This window comes from Paroedura picta, chromosome 3, assembly GCF_049243985.1.
Source record: "Paroedura picta isolate Pp20150507F chromosome 3, Ppicta_v3.0, whole genome shotgun sequence".
In the NCBI taxonomy this organism is placed as follows: Eukaryota; Metazoa; Chordata; class Lepidosauria; order Squamata; family Gekkonidae; genus Paroedura; species Paroedura picta.
Window position 1 is genome coordinate 26,342,838 of NC_135371.1, and position 18,236 is coordinate 26,361,073.

The 18,236-nt window shown below is 39.4% G+C and overlaps 1 protein-coding gene across 22 annotated transcripts in view; it reads right to left on the reverse strand.

Moving 5' to 3' along the window:
• Nucleotides 1–18,236, reverse strand: part of FOXP1 (forkhead box P1) — a 613,965-nt gene that overhangs the window by 176,386 nt on the left and 419,343 nt on the right. For all 22 annotated transcript variants that reach the window (XR_013228958.1, XM_077325163.1, XM_077325165.1 and 19 more), the window contains one exon: nt 15,902–16,021. Coding sequence is in view for 21 of the 22 variants with exons in the window: in XM_077325163.1 (XP_077181278.1) it covers nt 15,902–16,021 (120 nt within the window). In the remaining variant the exon portion in view is untranslated. The remainder of the gene's footprint in view (nt 1–15,901; nt 16,022–18,236) is intronic.

Here is an 18,236-nt window from a genome sequence, read left to right on the forward strand (position 1 = left end):
ATAGGTTGCACAAGAGTATGGATCCAGCTGCCATTGCTGTCTTTTGGTGGAAAATAATAAAGAATAGAACTGACTAGGCAAGGTTGGGATAACTGTTGGGCCAAGTGAAATGCCCACATCTGTGCTGGAAATCGGCCCTGGTGAATTAGACCCTATTCTAGACTGTGCTTGTTTGTTATCAAATGCAAAAGGACATTCTCAATCGTAGGCTGGTTTCCCATGATACTATATTGCTTCAATATTTAATCAACCTTGTAAGATTAAGCGCTTAATACTGAAACAAAAACACAGGTCGGGTAATTATTCTTATGTTTACTCCCAACACACTTAAATCCATTAGCTTCTAACATAATGATATTTACACAAACAAAAAAAAATATACCTCTTAAGCATATAAGGCTTCTGTTTCCTACAAAGGTTCAAAAATGGGGAAATCTATTTAAAAATGTGGAGAATTTCTAAATACGACAGGCATCTGATGTATGAAAATTATTCACAACCAAAAACAGACAGTCTGGAAATAAGCATGATGACTTCATTTAGACAGAATTGCCCAAATCTGTTTCTAATATACACAGTACACATAATAAATTTTTACAGTATGACAACGAAAACAAACTTAATAAAAGTTCCTGATCTTTTTTTAAAGCAAGCATGCTATAGCCACGATATGTTTATAATATTTTGCCCATGATATCACAGCTAAGTAACAAAATTGAAGGTACACAAAACCAGTTACTAGGTATGACTTCACCGCACAGCTACCACAGCCACAGCAGTAAAGAACATGTGATTTGCACTTTCCATGTGCCTAGTTCAGAAGTCTGTCACAACCCTATCTCCAAGCCTTAAAAAACAGATAGTTGCTCATAAATGTTCTCCAGTAGACCCAATGGGTATCTCTATCCTGGATCTGAACCAGCTGGGATTAAAAACTCCAGATCAGCTTCAGACTCAGCCTTGGAAAGGACTGGCAAAAAATAAATGTGATCAGCACTTGGGAGTCTTACTTCCTTTGTACACTGTAACCCATACCACTACTGGCTCAGCACACATGTATGTATAACCTGTGAGCATGAATATGCCAGGCTTTTATATACAAGTTGCAGCCTGGGTTGACTCTTGTTTAAAGCCTCCAGAAAGGTTCTGCTGGTTCCAACAGGCTCCAGAAAGGTTCTGCTGGTTCCAACAGGCTGGTGGTCCCTAGCTCAAGAGAAGTTCGCCTGGCCTTGACCTTTTTGGTCCTGGCCCCTACCTGGTGGAATGAGCTTCTGGAAGAGATGTGGGCCCTCTCTGAGCTTACTCAGTTCTGCGGGACTTGCAAAACAGTGAGCAACGTCAAGAGCTTGGTAGCAAGGGCACCGATAGCTATTAGATGAGTTAATGATCATTGCTTTTATTTCATGCTGGTTGTACAACATCCCAAAATGGCTGGGACAACAGGGGTGGTTCTATAAATCCAATTATAAATGAAATAAATAAAAATCTAGCCCAGCATTCTGTCTCATACATTGGTCAACCAGTTCCTTTGGAGGGACAACAACAGGGCATAAAAGAACTTTTCCTGATATTGCCCCCTGGATCTAGGATCCAGAGGTTTAGTGCCTCTAAACATGGAGGTTCCCCTCAGTTGCCATACCTTGTAGCCACTGATAGACCTATCCTCCATGAACCTATCTCATCCCCTTTTAAAGCTATTTATTCCTGTGATCATCACTACATCCTCTAGCAGATAAGTCCTCATTTTAATCACTCCTTTCTATTGCACTCCTACTCTAGGGTAGGCATGCAATCCACAAGTGCCACAAAAAGAAACTCTGCCTAAATGACCAAAGTCCTTGAGCATTTTTGCAGATCAATAAATATTGGTAACATGTTTAGGCTGCCCTCTAATAACAAAGCAGTGTAGATACTTCAATCTATATAAATACATATTACACAAAATCTTTCTTTCTTACCACTCTCTCTCCAACCATAATATCTATAAACATAGCAGAATGCATGGGCATTTGTAAAAGATTTTATCCTATTTTTGCTCATCCACAGTTATCTGATAAGTACTTCAAACTCGTTTGGGCAAACAATAACGGCAGGAAGAGCATAGATGCCTTGCGATCACAGACAGCAATTTTCTTCAGGGACTGAACTCCGAAAGCATGTCATCCCCCCCCCCTCCCCAGCCGCTACTCTTCAATCTTGCCCCTTTACAGTCTCAGCTGGCTTTCCTCCCTGGGCATCTTGCCAAGTGGACCGAACTCGCCCCTCATTGTCGCTTCTGTTCTTAGAGCACCTGCACCAACGGCTGCTGCTGTTCTTGGCTCCGGCGCATTTTCCCCCTGTCCACTGGATGGGCTCCAGTGCTGTGCATTAATGCGATGCAGATTGCAGCACTCTAGGATGCAAGTGTCGGAACAGGGCTATGGTTTGTAGCAGGAACAGGGAATGGGAGGCAGGAACCAGTAGTACAAAAATGCTGCCTGCTCAAGTTGACAGAAAAGCGACCTCTGCACTTTGTCAGAAATTCCTACAGACTTACCAAATAAACGGGTGCGCTTTTATCGTGCACAGTGAGATTCATATGGAAAATGGAAACACTACATCACTTGACCTCAGCTTGCTTCCCCTTTCAACCACAGATGAGTACCATGAATAAAACTCTAAATCAACTTAAGATGTTACCTTTTAACAGCCTGCCCCTTCATTTCTTTATTAAAAGGACCGAGGGGTGTTTTTATATCCCTAGATTTATTTCATAATCATTCATGTTAAAAAGGAAAGGGTAAAAAAAAAAATTCCTCAACTGGAGTTTATTATTCCTATATAAGATGATCTTTTAGTAACTCCCTCCCGTGAAATGTTACACATTTTGCCACCGCAAAATAATGGGCAGGTCTCACTTCGTTCTGTAACAGAAGATTTAACTATTTTGAGATGGCTCCGAAAATGGGCTTGTCTCCAACGTGTGATTAACTAGAGAAAGTAATAACACTCTCCCTAAAGGATGCTATTAGCTAGTTCAGATGCAGAAGCGACATCAGGACATGCTATACCATGTGCCATGATCCCATCGTACACTTGTAGGAAATCCTGGCTGTACATTCCAATGTCCTGAAAGCAATATATATGTAACACATGACTTTTACTTTCATTTTTTTAGACAAACATCTAAATCATCATGGATATAGAAGAAGAAGAGTTGGTTCTTATATGCTGTTTTTCTCTACCCAAAAGAGTCTCAAAGTGGCTTAAAGTCACCTTCCCTTTCCTCTCCCCACAACAGACACCCTATGAGGTGGGTGAGGCTGAGAGAGCCCTGATATTTCTGCCTGGTCAGAACAGCTTTATCAGTGCCATGGTGAGCCCAAGGTCACCCAGCTGCTTGCATGTGTGGGAGCGGGGAATCGAACTCGGCTCACCAGATTAGAAGTCTGCATTCCTAAACACTATACCAAGCCCAATCTTGAGTTTTTAAAAAAGAGTTGTTATGGTTCCGGTTCAACTAGAGGTCATGCTAGAGATCAAAAGCCAGATGACAAATGCCACAAAGGGTTAACTTTCCCTTACCTAGTCTGCCAGATTCATATTATCATCTCGCTCTTCTTGGTGGCTGCTAAGAGACATTTAAAGAGACAGGAAATCCAATTACAGATCGCCAAGGTCTTCTCTAGTTGTGCCCTAACATTTATTTCCATGAGTTGACTCCTGACCCACAGTGTGCATACCACAACCACTCCTGGATGTCCAGCATATTTATCAGAATGATACCAGAAAAAGAAAAAAAACGCACAACTGCCACAAAGCATATAGTCACTCTTCTTGCACCCAAAGGTCAGGTAAACACTGCTTGTTTCCTACTATAAATCACAGGCCGAATTGCAATAATCTGGTAGTGGTTTCTCATAACATTGCCAACTTCCAGGTTGCAACTGGAGATCTCCTGCTATTATAATTGATCTTCAGACAACCAGGATCACTTCCCTTTGAAAGAGAACGGATGCTTTGCATGGCAGACCATGGCAGTGGTTCTCAAATGTCCTAATGCCGCAACACTTTTAATACAGTTCCTTGTGTTCTGATGACCCCCAACCATAAAATTATGCAAGTGTTCTTTCAAATTAAACCGAAACTGACCAATGGCGTGAAGATCGATAGTTAATGATTGTATATAAATTGTTTTTTTCCGGGGTTTCTCAGTTAAGTTCTGCCTCTTGCCGCACCATGCCGATCTCACTCTTTTCCGCTGCTCCAGACAGACAAACACTCTGTCTCGATCTACTCCGCAAGGCTGTTGTGTGGATGGTGCCCCCTCCCCCGGCCAAGCTGCTTGCCCTGCTGCAACCCCTGTGAAAGGGTCGTTTGACCCCCAAAGGGTTCCGATCCCCAGGTTGAGAAGCACTACTTTATGGTATTATACCCTGCGAAGGTCCCTCCCCTCCCCAGTCTCCACCTCCAATATTTCCAAGTATTTCCCAACCCAGAGCTGGCAGCCCTAGTTTCTTGTTACCTCCCCCTACCACCAATTCTATATATCTAACTAGCTAACTGAGCGGGGTTCATAGTATTGAAATTCTGTTTCCCACCTATGTGGCAAGAGTTCCCCATCCCTGTCTCTTCCATATGGTTAATAATAATAAGAGAAGTCTTGGTGTGTCACCCTAATTAGCCCAACTAGTCCACATTAGTTAGCCAACCACTGAAACTATGACAGGTTATTCCATCCATCCATGCCCTGACTTAAATGGCCTAGGCTAGCCTCAGCAGAAGTTGGATGCTAAGTAGGGTCCGTCCTGGTTAGTACTTGGATGGATCACCAAGGATGCCCATCCCGACAGCTAAGAAGAGGCGGGAAATGGCAAACCAACTGAAAGCAGAACTATATAAAGTAACCCCATGACATTTCACTCTATTTGCATGGTCTAGATAGGCATTCTGAATTACTTTTAAAAATCCCATATATACAGCTCTGTCTCTTTAAAATTATTTTGTGATACAGAAACTAAAATATCCCTAAGCATTGAAACTTGATGAAATGCATTCAAAATGGGAAATGCCATATCTTAAAATATGTGCAAACTCGAAGCTAAAGAGAAGACATGTTTGTCAAGGTCTGTAAGCACTGGGAAACAATGTCTCAAGTACTCCCCTGCCATTTTGGCAAACGACACTCTAAACATTGCCACGAAGTCTCAAGTAGTTTTCATTTCCCTCAAAGTTTTTGCCAATTACAAAGATCACCTACAGCCTCATTTTCCTCTGCACAGGAGAATTTTTGTGTCCCTTACCAAATGAAATGTGTACTAGTCTGCTTTGTTAAGAGTTGTCAAAACACACATTATTCCCAAAATAATGATTTGCAAAGTATCTTCCTACCTAGTATGAATGATTCTTCAAAAGTTGCAAGATCTTCAATAGTAAATAATTAAGCACAACCTACTATACGTGAACAGTCCCCCTAACTATGGCTAAGAACAGTCTGGAGTTTCAACAGCTTTGATGTAATCATACCTGTAAAGACCCCTGGCTATGCAATTGTTAAAATGCCTCATGCCTACAGCCAATCTGTTGCTTTTACAAGTTTAATCTTGGTATTAAGGGGCTGATTGTGGAACCATGTTGATACAACATCTTCAACCCAGCTGTATATCATATAAACCACTATAGGTGGTGTCAAGCTCCCATGATTCCTAGTAATACTGCATACCTTTAACTCCATAATCTATAATACTACAAAATACAGCTCTCATTTCCCCACCCCCCAAACACAAGTGGACTATCAGCAAGGGTCCGACTGTGTTATTCCTAATTACCTTTTTTTCACTCTTGATCCTGTGGCTCTCATAATTAGTTACCTGGGGCTGCAATCCAATTTGAAGTGATGACAAGAAAGTGATCCATGAAAAAGTAATAAGTTAAATCCAATTTCAGCCTTCCTCTAATTAAATGCACATGGAACTAATGACTCAAACCCTACCATTTCAGTGATAATGGTAATTAGCGAGGTGGGAGTCACTCTCTTTTTCAACACTGTAGGTGTAAACCACAAGGTAAAATGGCAGGAGCACTCTTAATTACATATGTCATTTTGTCAGCAATTTACACATTTCTGACCAGTCAAGTATGTTTCATTCTTTCTTCTTCCACAATGTTTATAACAAACCCAAAGATACACTCAAGCATGATATGTCTGTAAATCATCACAAAACTGATGATAAATGTTTTATCTTTAAGGAGGGGTGGGGGATTTTTAAAAGGTGGCTCTCAAGATGTAGAGACCCACCTTCTCATTTGAAGAACAATTTGTTACAACAATCTCAACACTAGATGCATTTAAAATTAGGTCATCAGGAGGGGATGAAGATCAAATATGGTTTTGAACTCTTGTAGCTTACCCCTTCCACGATGATTCTACAGCATGTTGCATTCCTTAAAATGAAGTCATAGAAGAGTGAAAGACCAAAAATTACCAGTCTTCAAAGAAGCCCACAACTCGTGTACATAAATGAGTCACCACCTTGGGCAAGCTTTCTGAAAGTACTATCTAGTAAGTCGTGAAGGAACTCAACAGGCAGTCTTCTCTGAAGGCAAATTATTTTGTGGACGCTCTATATCAGATATAACTGGTTAATTCAATGACAACCTGAGCAAAGACAAAGCAGAATCAATCTCTAAGAAGCTAAGGGGCACAACAGCAGCCTCCTTTTGGGCGGGAGTTCTGGGGTTCACAGTGATCTAATAACTTATTCTAGTGCACTAGTTAGTCCTGGAACACAGTTTTGGAATCAGTGCCCTTGAATATCTAGGCTTGAGAGAAGAATCTTGTTCTTCATACAAACACACACCACTACATAATACAGCCAGGCCTAATTGTGCCCCAACGCTTTACTTCAATTAAATCCTTCTATAGGCTCATGAAGGCTGCAAAGCCTTCTGAAAGGAACAGAATTCAGTCCCTTAATTCTTCAACAGACTATTCAGGAGTTGCTTCTATACTATGGCACTGTTATTGGAGAGAGACTGGAGAAAGCCTGTATCTCCTTATGAATCACTCAGCAGGAGGGATTGGTTGATTTCCCATGGACCAAATTCTGGCAGCACTGAATCAGAACAAAGAGACTGCCATTTCTTTTTGACTGGATACCTGCCCGTATCAGTCAGAGATATCATGTCACTGCTTAAACGTGTACTGACCATTGACAACTCTGAATGAGTACCGGTTATGTGATTCGTTGTTTACACCCATGATACACACAAGTAGCTGTTTTATACTGAATTAGACCATTCATCTGGCAGCAACTCTTCAGGGACTCAGGGAGACATCTTTCACATCTCCTACTACCTGGTTCTTTTAACCGGAGATGCCATGGAGTAAACCTGGGAACTTCTGCATGCAAAACAGAGATTCGTCCAGTGAACCACAGCTCCTTCCCATGTTTGGCATGTTGATAATGCTTAGGGATAATTGGGGAACCTATGCCTGTACACTAGTTGGCTTGTATACCTCTTGATTGCTATGATGAACATAGTTGCTAAAAAGCTAGACAGTGGAAGTTATGTAAACAGGAATGAACACAGAACTTCTTTCTGGTCTGCTTGCCACTTGCAAACAGGAATCCTTGGAGAGACTTCAAATATTAACCTTTAACACAGGATTTTTGATGGGTTGATTGTATCTTTCTACCTACCTACCCACCCACCTATCTACCCACCTACCCATCTACCTCTTTCCTGAACTGATCTCCTTACTTTTATTAATAGTTAATGTTAATAATGCTAATAATAATAATGAAAATAAGAGACCAGCCTAAAAGGCAATGTTTATTCAGTCTACTCAGCATTTGACAGCACATTTAACTTCTACAGAATCTTGTTCTTTCAACTTTTTAACATGAAATTGAAATGATACCTCAAGTTCCTATAATAAAAGAAAACTTGTAAAACCTGTAAGAGACTAAGGGAACTAATGAACCTTAAGGACAATATAGAAAAACATTAAATAAGAAAAAAGAGGAAATGTATAGGGCATGGGGCCTTCTGATCTCTGCAATTATCAAGAATGATTCCAGCCTTTTTTAGTTAGTGACCTCTAGAAATCTGGATAGAAGACTACCCTTTCTACTATGTATCTCTGCTTCTTTACGGGTGCTATTGTTCAAGAAAATATTCGCTACTAAAAAATACCACATCATGTGATTTGACCGCTGTTGACCCCCCTCCTTTTGGCCCACTATAACCAAACTGGAAGTGATCTTCATGATCAAATGTTTATGTGCAGGAAATCTGCAGACAATTTAATGCCTAATCATTTGTTCAAGGCTAATCCACCAGCATGATGGGCCACAATTCCAGCCCCCCACTTTTTTTTTTTTGAGATCAATTTCTCTGGGAAGATTCTTTCAGTTTGGAAACATATTGTTGATCCAATCTTTAAAAAAATATTCAAAGTTAGATCCAGTAAACCATTTCCCTATCAGCTTCTTCTCATTAGTGGGAAAGTTGTATACTTCATACTTATACCTCAAATTAGAGAAATGGATAAACTCTAATAGCATTCTTTGGTAGGAACAAATTGGCTTAAGGAAGGGCTTCACACCACAAGATTGTTGCTTGATCTGAGCCTATTTGGCTGAAAAATATATCTCCTCACCCAGAAGTAAACTGTATTTCGCATTTATAGATCTTAAGAGAGCTTTGACACCATACCTAAAAGTAGACTGCTGGGAAAACTAGAATGTACCTCCAATTGTCAAAAGATTGCTATGGCTAATAAAAAAAAAATCTCTACTCCTCTTTTGTGACTCAAGTCTGCTGTGGAGAAAATGGAAAACTCATGGAGTGGTTTTTGCCTTGATAGAGAAGTAAATCAAGGTTGTATTTTAGCATCTTTATTTTTCAACTTATATTTAAAGGGTCTTGCAACAATTTTTTCTTCAGCAGAATTCCATTTTCCATGTCTATTTTCAAAGGTACCATGTCTGCTCCTTTACAAAGACATCACTACCTTTATGCCTTTTATTAAAGTCAGATTTAAAAGACTCTTAAGGCATTTTTCAAAATATTGAAAATATCAATTCATTATACTCAAGGGTTATGGTCTTCTCTAAAACCAAGAAATTTTTCTCTACAGTCTGCAGAATTGACAGTGCTCAATTAGAACATGTATCCATTTTTTTATATCTTTGTGTAGTTTCTGATCTTCATCTTAACTAGCAAACCCATTCTAAATATAATCCTGGATGCTTTAGGCTGAACCTGTATTAAGTAGGGTGTTGGGCTAGATGGCTTGTATGGCACCTTCCAACTCTATGATTCTGTTCTAAATATGATTAAACAATCTTAAACCTGTTCCTGAGCAAAAATTCAGCATGAACTTGAGCTGAATCAGCGCCCCTGAACTGATGTCCAGGTAGGTGTCTTCTTGAAACGTTTACCGGACCTTTGTCATGTTTAGCTGTTCAAGCCATTCAAACCTAACAACTGAGCAGGGTAGGTCTGCCCATCAGTTGTTAGGTTTAAATGACTGTAAGAAATTTAACCCATTCATTTCACCACCACCCTCATCCAAGCACAGGAAGCCAAAAGGAATGCTGAAATGACTTGAAGCCATTTTAGCCTAACAGTGAATGAAGACATCAGTGGATGGGCTCACCTGCCCAATTGTTGCTTTTAATTGCCCCAACCTGGAAGTAGGGGGGAGAGCGAAAACATTGTTAAAAAATTGTGAAATAGCTGACAAACATTTTAGCCATATCACTCCCGCTTCCAAGCATGGAGAAGCTAAACTGATTTGTATAACAGTTTGCAGCCATTTCAGCCTAACTGCTAACTGCAGACAGATGTACCAGCCCTGTTGTTAGGCTGAAATGGTTGTAAGACATTTAAACTTAATAGCCTGGAGGTGCTACTCATCAGCTGTTATGTTTAAATGGCTGGCAGCCATTTAACCCTTCCCAGGTGACCCACCCCCCCTTCTCCTGGCTGTGGTAAGTCATGGCTGAAAGAAAGGGTGCTCTGCACTGGCCAGTTTGGTTTGGGAAAATTCCAGCTCTGTTCAGGGGTTGGTTTGGGGGCCACCCTGAACTGGAATTTTTAGGTTCATGTCCATCCTTATTATTTATTTATTCCATTATGTATTTATACTTTATAATATGTTTATCAATTTTCTACTTGAGCTTAAGTTGGATTATGTGACATAAAATAATCTAATTAAATAGCATGAGACACCGACTAAGAAGTAATGAGCGCTCCCAGAATTACAAGTGATCACCAAACTAGATAGAACTTCCCTTGGAGAAAATGCCTACTTCAGAGGCTAGACTCTATGGTATTGTATCTGATTAATGTCCCTCCCCCACTTTCCCCAAGCTTCATCCCCCCAAACTCTAGTAATTTCCCAACATGGAATTGGCAACCCTAGCAAGCATGTGCGCGCATGAGCACACACATGCACACACACACACACACACACACACACACACAGACTCTTCCTTTGCAGCTATATCCTGCCTAGCATGCAGAGGAATGTTGTTTCATGTTTCCTGTTTCCTGTAGATGGAACGGCAATCCAGAGGGGCTCTCCTCTACTGATTAGGGCCTTAGCTGAGTTCATTTCCTGTTATATTGTTTAAGATCACTGAAATTGTGTTATTTAGATTATTGTTGTTGTTGTATTTGTTTAGGTTATATATTAATTTGTTCCATGTATCCCCCCCCCCCATGTTGTATGTAAACCACCCTGAGCCATATGGAAGGGCGGTATAGAAATTAAATAAATAAATAGATAAATAAATAAATGAATAAATTAATACATACATACATACATAAATACAGAGAGTTATCCCCCCCACACACACACTGACCCCTGCTAAAAGAGAAGTAAAAAATTGCTGCTAAATCAATTCATTGTCACCATTTTACATGATTTTAAAATGCTGTGATGTCCCAATCCACTGCGGGATTATGTTACAGAGCACCCTTCATCCCCAGTGTTCTCAAGGGTCATGGGCACAGCACCACACTGTATAATGGTCACAAGTCCAGCAGAATATAGAGGCTGCTTCTGCCACCCTTCTCCTGCTTTGATTCCAACCACCTTTGAACATTCCCCACCCAGGTTAAAATAAAGCTTTTAAAAAGCTTCTACCTTATGTGCCACAGTGCATGGATCAAGCAATCCATGACTGCCATGGGCTAGCAAGTTAAGGTGCAAAAAGGACTTACATGCTTCAGAACACAGCAGGAGCAACTACTTTGTGCAGGAAGCAAAGGGTAAGCTAAGGAGGAATGTGGGACGAGGGAAGGAGAATTTCTATCTCATTGGCAAAGCCAAGAAGAGAGGCGGGAGGAGGGAAGGAAACATCCGCTCTCACAGGCAAAGGACTTGTGACAGATTTCACACCAATGCATACAATGCACACATACAGTTGGCAGAACTGGATTGTTTTCCCTTACTTACTAGCTATAGAAGGTTGTTATAATGCAGGCAGCACAACTATTGTTTGAACTTTCATGACCAAATGAGTAGGTAGGATGTGGTTAAAGAAGCACCTAACACATCTTCAAAAGAAATATAATATTTGTTCAGAGTACATGTTAATACTTTCTCCCTTCTATTCTCACAATTCGTCTGACACTGACATATGGGCAAGTCTTATGAACCAAGATACTTTAGGGTCCTGCTACTGACTTTTTTGAAAGTTTTTAAACACGTATGAAGTTTTATTTTCTTGAGCAAAACAATACAATAACAGTCTCTCAATTTGCTTCCAATTTTTAAATTCATGCTGTCAAATAAAGAACAGAAAAAAGTTTGCACCAAACGTCCAACATAATAAGTGTATTTTCTAATCAATGATAGATCCAGTCCTAAGCATATACATCCTGGCCAGGTGAAGTGCAAACCTTGACCAGCGAAATGATTATTGTACATTATAAAATTTAACATCAGTGTCAAATATCTGCACAAAATGCTTTAATCTTTATGCTTTACCCATTTTATTTTTGGGGTTTTTGATATTTTATGGCCTTCCAATTTCTAGCTACTAAAATTCATTCTCGTGTCTTTTGTTTGTAGTGTTAGGCTGTGAAGGCAGAGACCCCTTCCAAATAAAAGACAAGGTTGTATACAAGTGGGCTTAAAAATGTGAGTCACAGCATTTGTATTTGGAAGAATAAAACAAACAAACAAAAAAGCAGACAAATGCTTATACATAGACATTTGAAATGTGCAAGAACAAGGCTCTACCACTACCTGTCAAGGTCAAGTGGTAACAAAGGGCATTCTCCTGGAAGATGTTCAACTGATTTGTACTCTGGTTTCAAAGTCAATGGATGTAAGTCAACACAAAGGGTAACACTAAGGTATGTAAGGAACCTTCAATCTTCTTCATTCATGAGTTACTAAGAATGTGAAAAAATTGTCTACTACTGTGCATGACCACAGCCACATCTCAGCTACTACTAAATTAGAATGACTGAGACTCGCTTAGCAATATCCTTTAGTGACCATAAATTGTCTGTATCATTCAATATCTATAACATGCTGGCCGAACCTCCATGGTTGTCAACTTACAACCTCTGGGGCAGGCGGATCTAAAATGTGACATTGCAGATTAACATTCTCTCTTTCCTTCTATGTTTTAAGCAAACAAAATCTTATATGAAGCAAATGTAATTTTTTTTTTTTTGAACACCACCATTCCCAAGCTAGGAAACACAACCAAAAATGGCACAATTCAAGAGGGTTTTTCTGCACAGATAATATGATTGCATTGTATAAAATGGTTTCACAAATTTACTTAGATATACGATTAGGGGTTATGGTCTATGCTGCTGCATACTTATTGCAAGTACAATCCTGTCTACATAATTTCTGTACCATTTAATGTGTCACATGTATACCAATGCTATACAGTTCTTTTCTGGTGGCTCCAGGCTTCTAAAATCCTAATTCATTGGTACTTACACTGAATGTATTGACTCAGTATTTGTAATCCACCTTGAGTCTCTGTGAGAAAGGCAGATTATGAATGAATGAACGAATGAATGAATGAAAATCTTAACATACAGAACCAATAACAGCAGAAAGATTGGTGTAGTAATTTGCCAGAAATGCTGCCAGTAAAGTTTATTAATAAATCTTTAAAAAAATCAATTTAACACCATCAGCATCATTTTCCTTTTTTAAAAGGACGTGCTCAGTTCATTAGTAAAACAGCAGGAAAAATCCAGTTTGTTATTTAGATAACGATAACTGGAAATCATTACACTGATTTCAGGTTGAATACAACCACTGGCTGTTGATAAAAACGAGGCAAACAATACTATTCAGTACTTCATATTGGAAACGGGAATGAGAAAGGATCCCTGTGTATATTTCTCCTTAACAATTACTCCTCCAGTACATATAAACTACACATCACATCTTTATTGTGCCATTGGGTTCACAGTGTCTGCTATATTCAAGAGTAGGTTTAGGGATGTGAAAGCTCAAGGAGCAAGGGGGGAAAAAGAATGGGCAGTCATTTGAATCAGTGAGTGACAGGTTGGACCAGCTCTCTGTATACATTAATAAATTAGAATTTTAATTGTGTCTCTGACTGCAGCAGCAGCTCCAGCACTTTAATACATACCAACAATTGGCTATGTTATGGAATCTGCGACGTGGCCCTCACTGTTGACCTCTGAAACGCAATTCCCAGTCTGACTACGGAAACTGTTTGGTTTGATCCTTTCAACTTATTTGAATCCTGACAAATAAGCTCACAGCTGAAAGGTCAACACAGTCATATTTCATCCTCTGGAGCAATTCTTAAGACATCTGCACAACAAAGCGGCTTCTTCTAGTACCTGACACTAGGCCTTGCCAGCACAATACCTCATTAAAAATGTCCCCAGTAGAAGAGTCTATTAAAAGGCAAAAGGATCCACTATGGATTGACCAAAATATGTATTATTTTTGAAAGTTCTGACAAACATCATGAATTCAGCATTCTATTATTTCACAATAATATGGTGTATATATATATATATATATATATATATATATATATATATATATATATGCAATTCCTCAGAGATGATGGTTTATTTTCTTTCAAAGAACAGCAATTCACAACAAACAAAAAGGTGGGGTACCGAATGACTGAGCATGATTGTGTAACTTAAGAGTCATTCCAGTAAACCTTCTCTGTTCTGTGATCAAGAGCCAACAATATAATTCATCAAACGTATTATCCCCATCTGTAAAACTACAATAATACTAGTGGTGATTTGAATATTGGTATTCAAAAAGAACTTCTGTGAAAAGCATGAATACAAGTAACAGTGCAACACAATACATTTGGGGGAGGAAGTCAAAAACTTCCTTAATATCTTGACGAAAATTTTCATCAAATCTATTAGCTAATAGTCTATCTCTATGAACTGTAGCCATTTCTCCCATCACTGGATGAACTTGGAGAATCACTATGGATGAAATGTTACATTGAATAAATGGATATATCTACGATATTACACGTGGAACAAATGGGTAAAAGTAATATGAACCACAATGCTCCTCTAGTACAGAAGAGAACTGAGTTGATTTAGGAAAATCACTATCACCATAGTTCTATGAGTTAACAGTCTTCGCTCCAAATTGTAAATCAAATAAAATAATTGACATTTTCCCTACTTTTCTTTGTATACAACATGGGTAGTCAACCTGTGGTCCTCCAGATGTTATTGGACTACAATTCCCATGAGCCCCTGACAGTGTTTGCTGGCAGGGGCTCATGGGAATTGTAGTCCATTAACATCTGGAGGACCACAGGTTGACTACCCCTGGTATACAACATGATACCAAATCTGCATCTAACTTGATATACAAGTGTGGCATTGAAACTAGGACTTCAATTTAGGACTAGAGATATCAGCTCCATATATTCACTCAGCTCACTGAAAAATTTTGGACTAAGCACATTCTTACACCCTACCCTACCGTACTGGGGATATTGTATAAGAATAAAATGTGCAAAATATCCCACGACCCCAGAAGGACATGGGCAAAAAACCCAACTTAGCTAGCTAGATAAACACAGCATAATAATGTACAGATTTGGCATGGCAAAATCAGTGAAGTTGGGAAAGATTTAATTAGAACGGGCTTTTCAAAAAAAATCTTTAACACTTGCATAAAGTTGTATGAATAAATTTTATATCTAATTCAAAATTGTTTTAAATTTTGTAACCCTAATTTAACCAACCCCAAATTAAGGGTTTTCCAAATGCCCCTTATTTCTAGGAATGGACATTTCCCCCAGAAAATGGCTACCAACAGCACAATGAATGTTCATTGTTTCAGACCATCTCAGAATCACAGGGTATAATGCACGGCTTCATCTTAAAAACAGCTCTTCTCATTAAGATTGATGACTTCCCTTTCCAATCACATGTATACTGTGTGTTCTTGATGTTATCAAAGCAGTCCATACAGGCATGTTTCTAACATGATTGACAGCAATGCCAAACCAATGGTAACAACATTGAACATGCTTTAAAAATCAATTTTCCATCCCAACTATTGTTTTATGACCATCCATCCTACAAATCCATCCTATCAACTCCCACAATGTGTGAGCATCCTCATTAAAAGTTCTACTGGCTAAACTCAATTATTGGGCTTTTCAGTAGAATCTTTTCCTGTCCCACATGGATTCTGTCAATGATTCCTCACAAAGCATGTTTGGTAGCAGTTCCATTTACTAGCTGGAAAGCTGGATGGATACAGACCATTTTATAAATTCATAATTATGTTTAAAAAACAGAACTATTGAACATTATTGTAATTGACATGCTCTCTCATCCTTACTTTATACATTTCACTGTGCACATTATTAAAAATCAGTAGAAATATGTTTCTTACCTGAAGGGATGGCTGTTTGTCATTCCTCTTGGGAGATTTTAGCCCGCTAACTTGTTGTTGTTGCTGTTGCTGCTGTTGCTGCTGCTGCTGTAATAAAAGTTGCCTTGCTACTTGAAGAGCCTGGAAGAAAACAAAGATAGAAATGTCATCTAGGTGCACTGATGTTATATATTGCATATATTCCTAAAGGCACAATCACCAAAGAGTTCTACTTTCAGGTGGGTAGCCATGTTGGTCAGCTATGGAAGAGCAAGATATGAGTCCAGTGGCATTGTGAAAACCAATAAGATTTCCAGAATATAAGCTTTTGAGAGTCAAAACTCCCTTGGTCATCTATCTGATGAAGTATTTGACAAAGAGAGCTTTGACGCTTGCGAAAGCTTTGACACTTGAAAGCTTATGACCCAGAAAGCTTGTTGATATTTAAGGTGCTGTAGGACTCAAATATTGCTCTCAGAGTCCTAGAACCACTAACTGAGGCAATACCATCATCTGAGATCCCCTAGAACCCTCTCCCACCAGATATATCACCTGATACAACACAAGGCGATCCCAAGTCTGGCCTTGACAAGACAGTTTTTTACGGTCATATAGTTAACAGTTTGGAGGATTACAATGTTTACGTGGTGCAAGTTTTATACATTTACAAGTTAATGAGTTTGATTGTTATACACTGTACCAAAATTGGATGGAGTTGTGAACTGTGGATTTGTATTGCAAACCACCTTGAGCCACAAGGGAAGGTGGTATAGAAATGTAATTACAAATAAATAAGTACATTCATACATACATACATACATACATAAGAAGCATTTGGTTCTAGAAGAAATAGTGTGGTTGCCACAAGAATATTAAAGTTAACCAAGAGGAATCAAAGCCCCCAAATTTCCCACAGTAATAGTGAAAATCAGGAATGCTCTCTCACTCAACATACAAGGAAAACCACATTAATCTTGGCTGATAAAATTGCTGCCACTATGGGTTCACTGTTTCATCCTTATCCTGGGAAAATGTGGACAAACATCACAATGAGAAAGATCACCAGACTGTATTCAAGGCAATACTATGGTTCGTGTGAAGTATCAGAGCATCTGTGGCAGTAATGGACATTTGTTGGTAAGAATATTGCCTTGGGTATTTTAATCTAATTAGTCAAAGATATGGACAATGGCCAGCATCCCTGCCTCCTCCTGACAGAGTAAGAACAGCATTCCCTAGAGCAAGACACTTGGTCATTTTGGTTTTTTTAGAATGGCCTACCAAAAATATACCACAATAGTTGTTAAGGCCTCTTCATGTGTTACTTTCCTTCCTGGCCTCATTCTTAGATCAATCAGGTGCCACATTCCAGCCATGCCATGATTTCCCACAAACTCTTACTACAGTGGAGCATGAACAGTGGAGCATCTGAATACAGAGATCCAATGGTTAGTGAAACACAGGATCTTTTTTCACATTGGAAGAGTAAACCATCTTTAATTTGTTGTATGTGCTTGTATTCCCCATGCCACACACCACCCCCAGAAACTAAATGAAATTACTGGCCTCCTTGTTTCAGTTCACATATTATGCGCAAACATTTATGGTAAAGTGTGTTGAACACAAGTGTTACTTTATCAGTGTTTAGACCAAGACTCAGATTGTTTTTAAAGCACTAAACTGCCAGTTTCATATAGGCTCTTTGATCATTTCCACACCGGGAACTTTGCTGCCCCGGCTCCTGTATGACAGCACAAATCCACGGTGGATGAGATGCGCCAGGCCAAATGTTCTTCCATGCGGCAGCAGGAAGAGATGGGGCAAGCTGCCTGGCTCAAACTCCAGCCTATCCTCCCAAAGTTAATGAAGCTTTAATATAGGTGTTCTACAACTCTAACTTGTTTTGATCCAGAATGTGGCTGGGAGTTCGATCCCAGCAGCCGGCTCAAGGTTAACTCAGCCTTCCGTCCCTCCGAGGTCGGTAAAATTAGTACCCAGCTTGCTGGGGGGTAAATGGTAATGACTGGGGAAGGCAGACCAAAAGATCAGACCAAAAGTTCATCCATTTCCAGCAATGTTCTGTAAGATACACTCAGACAAAATGGACAACCATCTCCTATGTTTTGAGGTACTGAATGTCTCTGAATATTAAATGCTCATGTGATGCTACCTTACATTAATCATTGTCATGAACAGCATAGAATGGACTTGCCATCACAAAATCCCGTGACAGAAAATGCTACAGATGAATTATGTACTGTATGCATGTGTGGGTGGCGGTGGTGGGGATAAGCAGTTCCTGATACAAGAAACTAACGGAGAACACAACATTGTGCTTGCAAGCCCAATGAGTGAT